This window comes from Agelaius phoeniceus, chromosome 8 (genome assembly GCF_051311805.1).
Source record: "Agelaius phoeniceus isolate bAgePho1 chromosome 8, bAgePho1.hap1, whole genome shotgun sequence".
NCBI classification, from domain to species: domain Eukaryota; kingdom Metazoa; phylum Chordata; class Aves; order Passeriformes; family Icteridae; genus Agelaius; species Agelaius phoeniceus.
Window position 1 is genome coordinate 28,828,660 of NC_135272.1, and position 14,604 is coordinate 28,843,263.

General features: G+C 40.1%; 1 protein-coding gene across 1 annotated transcript in view; it reads right to left on the reverse strand.

The window, feature by feature from the left end:
- The window catches only part of GPBP1L1 (GC-rich promoter binding protein 1 like 1), a 32,014-nt gene that overhangs the window by 2,986 nt on the left and 14,424 nt on the right, over positions 1-14,604 (reverse strand). The window contains exons 2-9 of the mRNA XM_054638749.2: positions 13,600-14,483; positions 12,862-12,976; positions 12,445-12,574; positions 11,804-12,087; positions 9,030-9,102; positions 7,681-7,874; positions 3,669-3,809; positions 21-179 (exon numbers count right to left, since the gene is read on the reverse strand). Of these exons, the coding sequence (XP_054494724.1) occupies positions 21-179; positions 3,669-3,809; positions 7,681-7,874; positions 9,030-9,102; positions 11,804-12,087; positions 12,445-12,574; positions 12,862-12,921 (1,041 nt within the window). The 5' untranslated portion in view covers positions 12,922-12,976; positions 13,600-14,483. The remainder of the gene's footprint in view (positions 1-20; positions 180-3,668; positions 3,810-7,680; positions 7,875-9,029; positions 9,103-11,803; positions 12,088-12,444; positions 12,575-12,861; positions 12,977-13,599; positions 14,484-14,604) is intronic.

Here is a 14,604-nt window from a genome sequence, read left to right on the forward strand (position 1 = left end):
AGCAAGGACAGTGATCTTACATCATCCAGCTTGTCACATTCCCTGTTTTCTGTTATCTCCCCATTTCTATCATCCTTCAGTGCCTTCAGGAATTCGCTCTTTTTGTCAGTGGTCCGGCGCATCAGCTTCGTCAGGCGTGAGGAGCAGATCTCGATGGGAGGGGTGGTGCTGGAAGGACTCTGCACAGGGAGGGAGAACACACACATCAAACTGCACTGCTGCAAACCTGAGGCCTCTTCAGTGGATGTGCTTACACCTTTCAAACACTCATCAGTTCCTTGGGTGGCTCTTAACCCCTCAAAAAATCCCAACCTAATGTCAAATTCCCATCAAAATACTAATGGGTGTTGCACATTCACTTCTCCCATCTATTATTATCAACTCAATTTCTTCCCCTAGGAGTCAATTCACATGGCCATGAATATGTTTATTTTGTTCCTTTGTACTGTAATTCTCTCAAGCAAGCTGGTGCCTACAACAGATTATTAGGGCAAAAAACTTCATGCAGGATTCCTGCCCTACAAAAATTAGCAAATGAAGCAGCTCAGACTCAGTTCATATTTGTGTTTTAAGTCATCCTGACAGACTCTACCCTGAAATTAAGCTGTGGGGAGGTAATCTCCTTTCAGGGAGTGGTCACATCCTTAACTAACCACAGCCGGGTGCAGAACAGGCAGCCACAGCCTTGGAATCCTCCCCTGGAGAGAATGTTGCCAGCTGCTGCCTCTGTACACTCAGCCCAGATGGTTCAGTGTGGAGCCAGACACGGACAGCCCTGGAGCCTGTGGGAAACCTGCTCAGCTCAGTGCAGGAACACAAGAAAACCTCCTGTGCTCTTCCACAATGTTTAAGCTTTCTTAATAATCTGGAGTCTGTGAACCAGGCCCACTGGCAGTATCTGGCCATGATCCTGCAATAGGAGTACTGCTAACCAAGGTGAGCTTTCAATTTTATCTGTTCCATGTTTTGACTGGGCACACAAAAGGAATCTAAGAACGTGTTATGGGAAAGTTCCCAGTATCTTAACCTCCTGTTGGAGTTCATGTCTGGCTACTCTAAAACAATGAGGAATTTAATCATTATTATGGGTAACTGACACCGGAATCTTGCATGCAAAACTACTTTTTCTTCATGTACATGCTTTGATTTTTAAAAAATCAAGATTAAACCAGTAAAATTTCCTGAAGTTTGTGTTTTTCTCCCCACACACTTTTTTTAAGTTGCGGAGGAAGGTTGCAAATTCAGGCTCTTCAAAATGAATCTCCTGTGCCAAAAATTTTTATCACACTCACTGCTCTGAGCAAAGATCAAGGGAACTAGACCAAAAACAAGGCAGCAACTGCTGCTTATATTTCCAATGACTGTTGCATGTGAAACACTGGTGTGAAATAATGCCTGCAAGGAAGTAAGTGCAGCCTGGAAGTAATTTCTCAGGCAGACCTTCCAGATTTTGTCTAATTCAACACAGTAAGAAACAAATCAGCAGTTGTAACAGACCTAATGAGTGACTGCAACTATCATGATAAAAAGCCAACACAAGAGTGAAATTAAGCTCTCAATGTAACTATTAGTTTGACTGCAGTGACAGAAGGTAACAATGAACAAAGGAGACTAAAATTAGATGTCTTCTGGTAATCTGAAATACTCAATTTGAGCTCTTTGCTAGTGGCTGTTTTAACCTCTAATAAACTACTGAGGTACTAAAACAATTTCTACACATCAGGGGAAGACAGTTACAGCTTAAGTTTAAAAACAACAGATTTCTGAAAGGGGATGAATTTCACCTCAATTCTGGTTTTATGCGTAACTTTCTGTAGAAGGGTTATGTTTTACAAAATATTCTTCTTTAGCACTAAAATAGTAAACTGGCATCTCTTCTAAAGTAAGCTGAGCCCTTTGACTGAAACATAAGGCATCTTACTCTTTTGTGTTGCCTTTTCTTTGGGTGTTTGGGTTTTTATGAAGGAGAGTGCTATGCATCATCTCAGATTTGTTCTGATGTCTAACACGGATGGCTACTCTTCCAGAAAAGTAATCCTGAATTCATTTTAAGAACTCAGGCTGTATTGTAAGCTTGGTTGTCTTAGACTGGCATGTGGGGACAGGGCCAGTGCTACTTGGCACCCTTTTAGTTTTCAACACACTGTAGTCTCTTATGAATAAAGGTGCTATTTTTACCACTTCTGAAGGAGGTGAATTTGCCCCCTTTCAGAAACAAAAAGGCAGAGACTGTGTAGTAGTCTTGGACAACCAGGATTGCAGTACTATCTGCTGGCCACAGACCTGTGTTTTCATAATCTCAATCTCCAACAGAGTCAAAGAAAAATGTATTACAAGTATCCAGTTTAGTTGGAGGTAATTTTTAAGCCCTTTATGTTTAGCTCTCAGGTTGGTACCCAACATCTTCACGGACTGGAGTTTCACAGAACACCTTCTTGGGGGCAGGTGAAGGAAACACTTGCATTACTCCTGTATGATACAAAGTGAATGCCTCTCCTGTCTGCCGAGGTGAAAGCCTGTTGAAGTTTACATATTTACACTGCCCATACTGTGCTGTGCATTACACAAAAAGAAAGCTGTCAGCAACACAAAGAACTTGGTCCAAAGAGAGAGAAAAGCAAGGTAAGGGAAAGAAACGGAGTGTAAGATCTATCTGTCAAAGTGACAGGTGCCTGTGTATTAACTATTGCCTTTAATGACTGCTTGTACACTCAGCTCTGGCTAAGGCAGAAAAGCGCAGGTTGCTGCAAAGTAAAGTCTGCAAAGCAGAGAATCATAAAGATGACAAGGCCTTATTTTAGAAGTAATGCCTATAACAGAACAAGACAAGTGCACAACTAGAAAAATCCCCCAATTCTACAGTTAAAACAAGCTAATTTCAGATGTTGAGAATCATTATTTACAGAATCACAAAATCATTAAGGTTGGAAAAGATTTCCAAGATCATCAAGTCAAACCTGTAAAGAGCAGCTGCATTGGCCAGGAATTTACCACAGTCTGTTCTATTTCCTTTTTTTTTTTTTTCTTGTGCTCTGTCACAGTTATTGCTGAAATATTAAGAGATTTGTATTTCAAGGTTCTCTCTATACTTCAGACTAAAACTAGGGGCAAGTCAGTTTCCATCTCAGCAGATTACCTCCTTCCAATGTCAAAACTGAAAAGAGATACTGTAGCTGAAAAGTCATATGTACACATGTTAAACTCCTTCCACTCAGATGTGGGTGCTTGTGCTGTTGTTCCAGAGAAAGGAAATTAGGCAGATCACCTTCCTTCCCCTTCCTTTCCTACACTGAAAAACATCATGGGAATCAATTTGCCTACCTATTCACATCAGTTCTTGGTATCTGCACTCCCATAACACCAAGCTGACACATGTCTTGTTACACAACACCACTTAAAGCATTAGTACTTTTTTTTTTTTACTGGAAGGAAATTCTAATACAGTTGAACAAACATCAATGGCTTTACAGACAGGTAAACCCCATTTTTATTTCTTTTAGTGTATCACTGATGTGGCAGAATGTGCTAAGAATGTACAAGTGAGTCATCCCTCAAGGGTGCAAAGGTAAGTACCACATGCAGAGAGGGCTTTATCATACATTAGAGTTTATGCCCTAGTAGGTGATAGGTGCAAAAGCTCCCAGCCTATCCCCAAGCCCAACCCTTACCTCTTTGGGAGAGGTGAGGACTGAGCCACTTGCCAGTACCGCTGGTTTGGTTACAGACACTGGACTGGTAAAGGCAGAGTCACGGGTGGAGGACAGCGAGCCTGGTTTATGTTCACTTCTGTTGGCTTTCCATGGGCTTGGCTGTATTGAAGAGAACACAAAGTACAGGGCAGTAAATGGTAAGGCATGAGAAGGGGCTGCTTGCAAGTATTGAAATAAATAAACAACACTGTGTTGGCTGTTGAAAGGATTTCCTTTTCTTCTTCCCTCTTCAACAACAATCTCAACAGGTTTATTTCAACACCCGTTGTTTCTCCCCTGGCATCTTGTTTTCCCCAAATCACACACAATTCTGGTTCATGGGCACCACCCTTCAGTAAAACACCATTAAGAGCTCACAGAGAAAATCCAGCATCGCCCTTCATTAATTGGAATCACCACTGTGTAATGCAATTCACCTCACAGCCACCCACAGATGGGAAATAAAAAAAAAAATCCCAATTAAAATGACATTTCTTAGGAGAACACTGCACACCACAAAGAAAGGCTTCCAATCACTTGATAGGAAGTTTTCCTGTGTGAAGAAGATCATCATGCAATAGTTTTGTTTTGAATGGGAATGAAAATTATTTATTTCCTAGGGCCCTGAAAGTGTCTATCATTGCACCAATTTAGCAACAATAACAAGAAAAAGCAGCAAAAGCAGCCAATTTATTGCAGTGCAGGATCACTTGCTGTTTTGCCCGGGATACTCTCTGCAGTATCCCTTTGAATATACTGGTCATTTGGCTGAAGAGCAAAGACTTCAAGATAAGTTTTTGTTACTTGGAATGTTGTTCTTGAAGCTCTCTTATCAGTCAGGGACAAACACTGTGAAGTGAGAGTTTCTACAAAAACAATCCTAAGAAGAAACTTGTACCAAGTAGCACTGGCAAGACACTGTCAGAACATTAAAATATACAGGTTCCTTTGACCCACTGGATTTCTGAAGCCAGCTTCAAGTCACTCATAAAATAATTCATGCACAAATGGGATTCAGCTATATCTGAGATGCAACAGATCTTGCAATCTGCCAGCAATGAGAACAGGGGCACTATTTCAGTATGTTGTCACTGTCTACTGTGTTCTATGAATTTTTTAAAAAATACATTGCATAGTGAGGCCATCAGCTTTACTCTTTCCCTTTAACTTAAAAATGAGCATCCCACACTATCAAAGAGATTCTATGGCACTCACAGCACACATTAAAAACATCCCCTTCAAACCTCAGAAATATCCTGATCTGCACAATATTTATTGCCTGTACTAAAATTAGGTGCAATATGACTCTGACAAGAAGTTTCTCTCCACAGCTCCAGGGTTGCACTTTTCCATTCCCACTCTCAGCTGCCCAGTGCTGTTCTCCAGGCTTCCACAAAGGGGCAGCTCACAGCTCAGACAGATCCGAAGACAGACCCCTCTTGCTTTCCCTGCATGGCTGAGTGTGACCTTCATGGATTGCCTGACTGTGAGCTATTGGCCATCTCGATTAGCCAGAAAGAACACACTTGTTTCACTGCCATCAGTTCTCTTCCTTTCTGAACTACTTGGTACAACTTAACAAAATCATTTTTCATTCAGTTTTCCTGTGACAGCTTTCCAATACTGCTGACCTTGTGGAAAGGAATGTTTTGACTCCTCTACTACTTTGTGCACTGTAATTCCTGGATAACTTTCTAGAAGTCTTCAGGCTAATGCATCCTACCACAGCTGCTTTAAGGCTGTGACTTTAAAAAGGCATCAATGCACACAGCTTTTCTGGCTAAGGATATGCTGATACCCCACCTTTGGGTTTTGCTAATGGTCACCATTCATTAACAAAAGCACTGTTGATGACATCAGATAATTCTTCCCACTGCAATCCCCACCACCGAGGAATATCACACTGCCCCAGTAATCACTGCACCACATCAGTGTGTAAACACTTAGAAATTAGCAGCTAAATCACTAAGTACATATTTATGGGCCGCTTAATATGACTGATCTAAAAAATTAATACCTTTGTCACTAGCCAAAGACCATTTCCTTTGTTATCAAGACTGCAATATTTCACGTATAAATCCCGGTGTAATTCAGGCCTACTGGATCTAGTGAAGTAAAAACTTAACTAAAAGGAACTTAGGCAGGTACCACTACATATTGCCATAATCTCTGATTTAAATACAGATAAACAATCTGGAATGCAAATGATCTATGTCACATGTAAAGCAAGCTAAAAAAAAAAAGCCCTACCACTATATTTTGATGGATGCTGAACCTTCAGATCACAGTTTTATTCCAACTGTGAGCACTGAATAATGTATTCTTTTTATCTGAAGAATCAAAACCTACATAGTCTAATTTCAGAACATGGTTAGCAAAAGCTTGGAGAGTAGCTCTCCTTGACTGAATTAATGAAAAACCTCTGTCCATGGGCTTCAGAATGCAACAGTAATTACACAGCAAGCTGCAAGGAGCAACTGGCTGTGCAATTACTGTTGCACTTGTTGTAGCTTCTCCTAAAGCTGCTACATTTGCTAAACAGATTTTTATGCCCAAATTCTACATTGTAATGCAATGGGTATATCATGACTAGCAGTAACAACACACATTCCCATAACTTTCAGAAGTGCATTTTCATCTCTCAATCTCTACATTGGTACAGCATTAACTTTCAGACCTCAGAAATTATCTTTGCATCCAACAGTCAGTAACACAGACAAGCTGTATGCATTGTAATTCACTAAAATTCTGTTTACTTTGAAGCCAGAGACAATCTAACAGTCTGGTCAGAAACTGTATCTCTGGCCTTTTGTTTCAAAGAACACACAAAACATCCAGACTAAACCCAGGTCAGGCTATATCTACACATGTATCAATCAAGCTGTAAAAGCAAAAATAAAAGCCACAGCAGGCTCCTTACTCATTAAAAGCTGCATTTTGTTTACCTATTGTAAACAAGAACATACATGCACTGAAAACTGTGTGTGGAATGAAAAACTCCTTATAAACACCCTTTCTAATGAGTCAATTTATCCCATCTTACCAAGAAGTAGATCAGCTGTCAAATTAAATGTTTAGACAGGATTATTTGATAATAATTTTAACCACTACAATTTTTTCTGTAGCTGGCAGAATTTAACCTGAATTAACAAAAGTTTACAAAAGGGGAAGAAGATCTAAACTTGCTTTCTTACAAAAAGAAGCTGTGAATCTCTTTTTTTGTTTTTATCTTTCAAGTGTGTTAAGAATTTTCTACTGTAATCATAGGGAAGATTTTGTTGGAATGTCGCAGCCAGCATTAGTAATTAATACATTTTAGAACTCAAAGTATTTGGACATCTCTTTAAAGAATAACCGAGCTAACTTTTTTTTTTAGCTTTTTAAATACTTTCACTATTAATTCTTCAAAATTTCTAATGCATCCATACATGTTGTTTCTCCAGAGAAATGGGCAAGACTAAGCCTAGAACTAAGGAAAAAAACCTACTTTTTTTTTAGCACGACTGTATTTCCTTCAGTAAAAGAACTACAGCACAAACTCCATGGCTTTTCCAGATTGTTTTTAAGGCTCAACTAAATTACACCTGAATTGCAGGATGTTACAATCTAATCTGATCTTAGCCTCTATTGTTCTGGACACATCAAAGTATTGTAACCCAATAAAGATTTTTCAAGGTAGTCATGTGAACAGTTCAAGCACATAGCAGCACACATTCCACCTCTCCAGCAGTGCTCATTTTGTCTTATTAAGATAAGGATTTGTCTCATGCATGAGGACACACCCATTCAAATAGACAGCAGTGTAGTCAGAGCTTAGCTCTCCCTATGGACAAACCCAGAAGGCATTTTAACAGAGAACAACTTTAGTAGCAAATAGATCTCTACTGTAAAAGCCACTGCCCAGAAACTACTGGATTCCAACTCCTGCTACTTGTTGGGGGGTTGATTCCTTTGATTTTCAGTTCACTAATTTGGTTGGAACCCCCTGTACCTTGGAAGGAGGAGCTGCAGGTTTAGGAACCAGATTTTTGTAGACACTTGGGACAATGGTGGTGGCTTTGTTGCCATTTGCCAGGTGAGAAACAGGTGATGTAAATGCAGCTGAGAAGGCGGCAGAAGGATCCTCTTTTGAAACCTTTTTGATGACCAGCATCTTGGTAGGTTGCTTGGCACTAGGGGGGTTTTCTGTAAAAACAGAACAAGAGATTCTGAAATACAAATATCCAGTTTCAGAACAGCTTCGGTACACTGGTCCAGTTCCTCCCTCTCCATCTTAGACACTGCACATCTGATTCTGAGACCATCAGCTGCTCTTTTGTTTCAGCTCAGAGAGAAGATACTGGATGTGGATCGCTAAACACAATATTTTCTAATGCAAACACAACAGCTCCCTTGATGCTGAAAGGAAAAACCTACAGTGACATCAGTTAACAGCCTTGCACCATTCTACAGAAATCAGAAACAGGTATGAGTATTTTTTTGAGCAACCATGGATCAGCTTTATTAGTTCACTAACACTGCAAAAATATTTACATAACCTATACTTCAAAAGACACGCTGCTTTTACAAACAAGCACAGTTAATGCTTCTTAGGCCAAATCAACATATTTCCAGGAGCATAACAATTTAAAAAGTACTAATAGTATAAACAGATAAATGCCCTATAAATGCTGTCAGAACAACAGCTACCTGACAAACATGCAAAAAGAATACAACCCAACAGTATTGCAAGAAGTGTTTCTGAGTTTCTTTTGCATTTGTACAATTTACAGTATCTAACCCAACTAATCCAACCAGTTATTAACAAATCTGTGTTGAACTGCTAGAATTGGTACCTTGTTTCACTTTTTTTTTTAAAGGCATAGATTCACAGAGTACATCAGGATCAAAAGCAAGGCTGTTCTGAGTTTAAAAAAATCAACTAAACACAAAGCAAAACTAAAAAAAATCAACTAAACACAGAACTATGACAGCTTTGCTGTATTTCCACTATGAAGATCTCAAGTCAGGAACTAATGTCTAGTTCACTCCCATCTGCTCTGCCCTTCAAGTGATGCCTGTGTGAAATTGTAACTGCAGCACGACAGGAAGCGAACACAGAACAGTGACATTACTGCCACTGGCTGTTTTTTTATGACAAGACAAGCATAGTTTCAAATACATAAAAAGGCCAAAAGATTAGGGAAGATTGTGGGAGGAAAACAGCAAAGGACAGAAAGCAGCAAGCTGTCTGCTTCACTTAAATTTTTAAAATATTTTTGAGTGAAAAACCCAGCATTTAAACACCAGTTACAACTTTCTGCTCTGTCATCAGCATTATGTACAGTGACCTTTACCTACCCCATACTCCAGAAGGTGTCCCTAAAGGTTTGTTCTGGTTGTTCTGTCTTCCAGCTTCTGGATTCAAAGATGGCTGTAAAAAGACAATGTACATGAATACATTGTTATATCACATATAACAAAAAAAATAATCAGTATTAACATTTTGCTTCCAGGAACCCAGAGGATGGGTAGATTTCTCTGAACAGCAGCTGAAGTGGAAGAGAGTGCTTTGCCACAAGTCATCAGAAAATCAAGTTTGCCTTCTCCTTGGTTTCTGCTGTATTTCCAATGGAACTACCAGAGGGTTCAGGATAACTCCTTTAGTCTTCTACTATAATTAAGTAGATTCTACCAACCAGTACACGTATTAAAAAATTAGGTATTTGATCAGCAGCTCAAAAAATAAAATAGAATCCACATCATTAGTCAATGAAGAATCTATCCTAATTTCATAAGTAATTTAATACAATAATTATGCATGAGCCAATTTAAAAAAACACCCCGAAGCAATACTAGATTCATAATGTAAAGGAATATACTTACTAACAATAAAAAAAAACAAGCTACATTTAAATTTGTACTAAACTTCAGAGTCCACTTTTTAGGACAAGAGTGCATGCAGACTCCGTGCTCTCTGCACACTTACATGAGATTCAGTTTCACAATTCAACTTGGTGGAACAACTATAGACATGTCCAAGCTCAAAGCAGAGTGAAGAAAATCTGAGCACTCAATGACAAGTGTTCTTGATTAGCTATTCCTCTTCCCCTGTCCCAAATAACCTCAGTTCAAAATACAGCCATCTTTTTCCTCTTTTTAATGAATTCCTCACATGTCAGTTACTATGGTGACAGCATAACTCTGTAATAGTGAGCATCTGAAATAGTAGGTATTTCTGTTCTGTAAGAGTAAGGAAAAAATGTCACACCATAGCATAAATTCCCGTCTCAGTCTCCAGAAACTCCTCTGTTTAAGTGCTTCAATTTTTAGCTACAGGTCAGTTTTATAGCAGGGGTGCTCGCACTTTGACAAACAGCCTGCTTTGCAGACCTCTCAGGAAAAGTGTTGTCAGGCCTAACAGCTACACACTTAACCACAGCATACATCAGTTTCACCCTATGGCAGAGACAGTACAGGGGTTACTAAACAAAGCTTGCTGCTAGCCAGTGTGTGGTATTATCATCTTAAAAATGAGGGAAGTAATTAGCGAAGAAACAGCCATGTAGCTGGGGAAGGCACTCATCAAGGCACTGAAGAGGAGAATGAAGTACGTGGAAGAAAGATTTAGACCGAGATAGACAACAAGAGATTGCACAGTTGCAATCATTGCAATATTTCTAGATTTCAACAGACTTCTGACAGTCAAAAAAACAGGCGCATAGAAAGCCTGAATTACAATATATTTTTGAGAAATCAGCTAGTAGAAATCCACACACAAGCTTTATTCCCACTCTCCAGCTCTTAACTACTCTGTGATGCAGGCTCTTGCTCCAAGCAGCAGCAGCTGAACAAGAGCATGCAATCACTTCCCAGGCCCTTCACTGAAAAAAAAACCCGGCAGCTTAAATCAAACTACCTCCTGTGGCAATTTAAGTGTAGGCTCTGGATTTTGGCCTGAAGCAGCTGTGGGTATTCAAGTATTTCACTCTGACTCGTAAATTCCTGAGCAGAAGCCATCAAACTGCCACAACAATTTTAGCTGTGAACAGCCTTCCAAAGACAAATGCTGAATAAGACAGCAAAAACCTCATCATGATGATACACACAAGTGTGCACAGTATCACCAGAACCTCTCATGACAGGAGGCAGTAAAGGCTTTAGCACTCAAGATGAAGACAGAGGAACTGCTTTAGGGGAAGGGACAGAGTTACCAGAACCTTACAGAGGATATTCTCATTACACTGGTTAAGAAGAGCCTAGAGACAGCAAGAAATAGATGCAGAAAGAAAAACGCATGGTCTGATAATATAACACTCTTCAGGGGTTAGGAGAAATAGAATTAAATTGAAAAGAGAAAGCAGAAAAGGTGCACATCTCTCAAAGCATTAGCATTAAGGAAGGCACATGGTACGGATGAAAGCTGTAAATTCAAGTACTGTTTGATAAAGTTTGAAAAACTAAAGATATTCCAGTAAAAATAGAGCCAGGATGTAAGAGACTATCATACTGATAATACCACATGAATCAAAATGCTGAGTAAGAAGAAAGTTGGTCATCTGGAGATGCTGATGGAAGAAATGGCTCAAGAAACCCTGATCCACAGATTAACAGAGAGAGAGAGGAAAACATCTCTGATAATACTGTTCCAGAAGATTCAAGGCAGATGGTGGCTAAAGTCTGAGCATGTCATGAACAAGCTTGAGAAGGTTATCACAAACACCAACAGTGAAGGAGACAGGAAGACTGAAGAAGGCAGACTGAAGATAAACTGAACAGATGTATTTCTAGGAGCAAAAAACGGCTTTGTAAGCAAAGCCACAAAGTCAATACAACTACTCTTCCTCTGTTACCTTATGGGTTTCACTGAGGACCTGGTTTGAATGTTACAATGCCTTCAGTTCACAATAACCATTTGGCAAAACATATGAGCCAAACCCCATAATCCAACAGGTCTTCAAGTCCTGAGGCTCTGGATACCCATCAGCATCCATTCAGTGCCGGAATAATTTTGTTAAATTTGTCATGTATGGAATGCAATTCTAGATCCTCACCACCTATCAATGCTAATGCACACGAGATCTGAAAAGCCATTTCTCACACCTTCCACTTCTAATGAGAAGCTACACACTTACAAAGTCTTCCTCCTCAAACTGCAAATGTTCTTTATCTTCCTTCTTCTCTTCCCTGGATTCAACAGGCAGCTTTTCTTGAAAGGCGGAACTTTTCCGAGAATGGAAGTTGCCATTCCAGTGGCGATGAACTCCAGTTCCTCCTCCTCCACGCTGGCTCACACCATCATGGCCCCGTGAGGGACCATGCCAGCCAGGCTGACTGCCAGAAAGCCCAACATGAGCTCCTTTAGAAACACCAGAATCTACAGAATCATGGCGGAGAAGGGACGGCTGATGCCAGCAGTCTAAACAAAAGGAGATAAGGATGCAATTTAAAAAAATCAACACAGTATGCAGAACACTTAAAATATCAGGTTGTTTTTCTTGTTGTTCAGCCAGTGCCCACTAAGGAACTGGTGAGCTGGATTTATTAAGTACTGTGTGATTATATCAGAAAACAAATCAAGCTACACAATGCACATACAGCTACTATGAAAACCTCTTAAGGCCTGAGCACACTGCAAAGAAGAAGAGAATAGCACAACTTCCTCACAGGATGCTTTGAAAAGGTACAGTTTGGGAAAATGTTTCTATTCTGCTGAATTCTTAATTCTGTAGAATATTTCAAACTGTTTGCTCTCAGGCTGCATTCTGATCCTTACCTCCCGCAGTTCGGAGGGGCCCATTATTGAAAAATCCATCGGAAGAGTTGTGTCTCCTACGGCTCACGCCAAAGCGGCCCTCTCCCCGTGGAAGATGCTCTCCATGTTTCTCAAAGGTGGCTGCAGGGGACTGCAGAAAGTAAACATGTAATGAAGCACTCATTTGGACTCTCCAGGAGCCTGTCAGCCCAGCAGTGACATTTGGCTAACTGAAAAAACCACCAACCCCCCCATTCCTGTATCAGTTTTCAATTCAGCATCCATAATTGCATTGATTAGCCAGCAACATCAACGAGCCTGGATGGGATCACAACAGCTCACAAATCCACTTGTCTCACACAGAATCACAGAGAAACCAACACACTGATCTTACCCGTGGCCAGAGCTGTGAAAGAAGCTGATCTGTATTAATGTTACCTTGGTTGACTGTGGTGTTGAGAAGTTAAGCCAGGCAGGAACAAAGTCATGCTGCGCCATTTAGGTCCAGTGTCTCCCTTCAATAAAATGAGGCATCAAACCTCATGGCCAGGCTCTGCAAATGCGAAGAATTCCCTGTCATCTTATTAAAACTGAAATAATGATACAATTTATCTCTCAGTATAAATAGGAGGGGTAAAGTGCTGAAGTTTTTTGTATTATATTTGAGCATTTTTCTTCTCATGCTTACATTGTTCCTCTGACTGAAACAGGTAAGAACTTCAACAGTCCCAGTTACTTCCTGTTTACAATTAACACACCCATGAGGTCCATGACAGAATGGGTGTGGAGGGGGAAGAAAACAGAACCAATGGCAAAGAAAATCCATACAAGGCAGATGTAAAAATCAAGACATGACAGAATTTGGGGTACAATCCTTCATTGCCTCACAGTCTGCATGTTTTATTCCAGAGGCTGTAAATCAAATATGACCAACTGGTGACATTCAAAGCAGATCAGAGATCTGAAAGACAACCATATGCCAGCTCCTGCACCCCTTTGTTCTTTCCAACGTATCATAGCAATTGTTACTGCTCAAAATTATGAACATTTCGCTATTGCACCGTATAGCTGAATTCCACCTTTTTTTGTGGAAGATTCTCCAATCCACCATTTTGCTTTACCTAGAAGCAAGTCAACACAGTATAAGTAAAGTAGTAAATACATATGATCACTCACCCTGAGTTTGGCCTCTGCAGTCCAATGTCCTCAGTCTGTGTGCTTCAGTGACCTCTGGGTTCCTTCCTTCTGCAGAGTTCTGGAAGGCCAGCCTTGAGGCAACAGTGCGTCTCAAAGCAGAGCACGAGAGGCCGCGCTTCGTGCCAAATGCGCCCTTCACCCCCTCAGCTGCTCATTTTACCCTCTCTTTGCACTCTCACTACAAAAAAAAGATACCTAAGAAGGTAATTTATATTTAAAAAAGCCACGCCCACGTTCACCTCATTAAATTTCCTCTGGTCGTGGTAGTACAGAAATCAACCTTTACATTACAAAAAGGTTTGTCAAGTCTGCGTGACAACATTCAGAGCAACATCATGGTTAATACTGAACAGATACACTCAAGGCTGCTGGACAGTTCATGATCTGCAGCAGATCAATCTAAACACTCTGGAAAAAAGATGTTACATAAAAATGTTTGCCCTAAATGCTGAGATCTAAACAAGATGCATCTGCCCAAGTGCTCTTAAAATATAAATTTCATTTTTATCACATACATCTGCTAAAAAAAGGTAAAATATTTTAAAAAATGAATGTTAGGATATACTCTAGTCTTCACGTAACTTGGGTAATGCTCCAGAGAGCTAAGCACTACTTGATATAAAGCTCAGAAGCAGGCACAAATGTTCTCCCTGTTTTTCACCATTTACATGCTGAAACATAGGTCACATGAACAAAAAAAAGCCAGGTCCAAAAATAATCTCTTCTACTCTATTTTTTGTAGACTGGGTGCTGCTTTTAAAGGGACACAATTAATCCACAAGAGCTTCTTGTTCTACAGTGAAGAGTTCACTTCTGGGTCATAGTCCTCTTCCATCAAAGAGGTGAGACAGGAACTGTCGTCACTGTAAAAAACCAAACACAGCTCCATCAATACAAGTGGCACAAACACGACAAAGTATGACTAAAGAGAAGAACAGAAAGGGAAATTGAGCAACTATAGTGTGAGTGCCAACAGCTATTTGA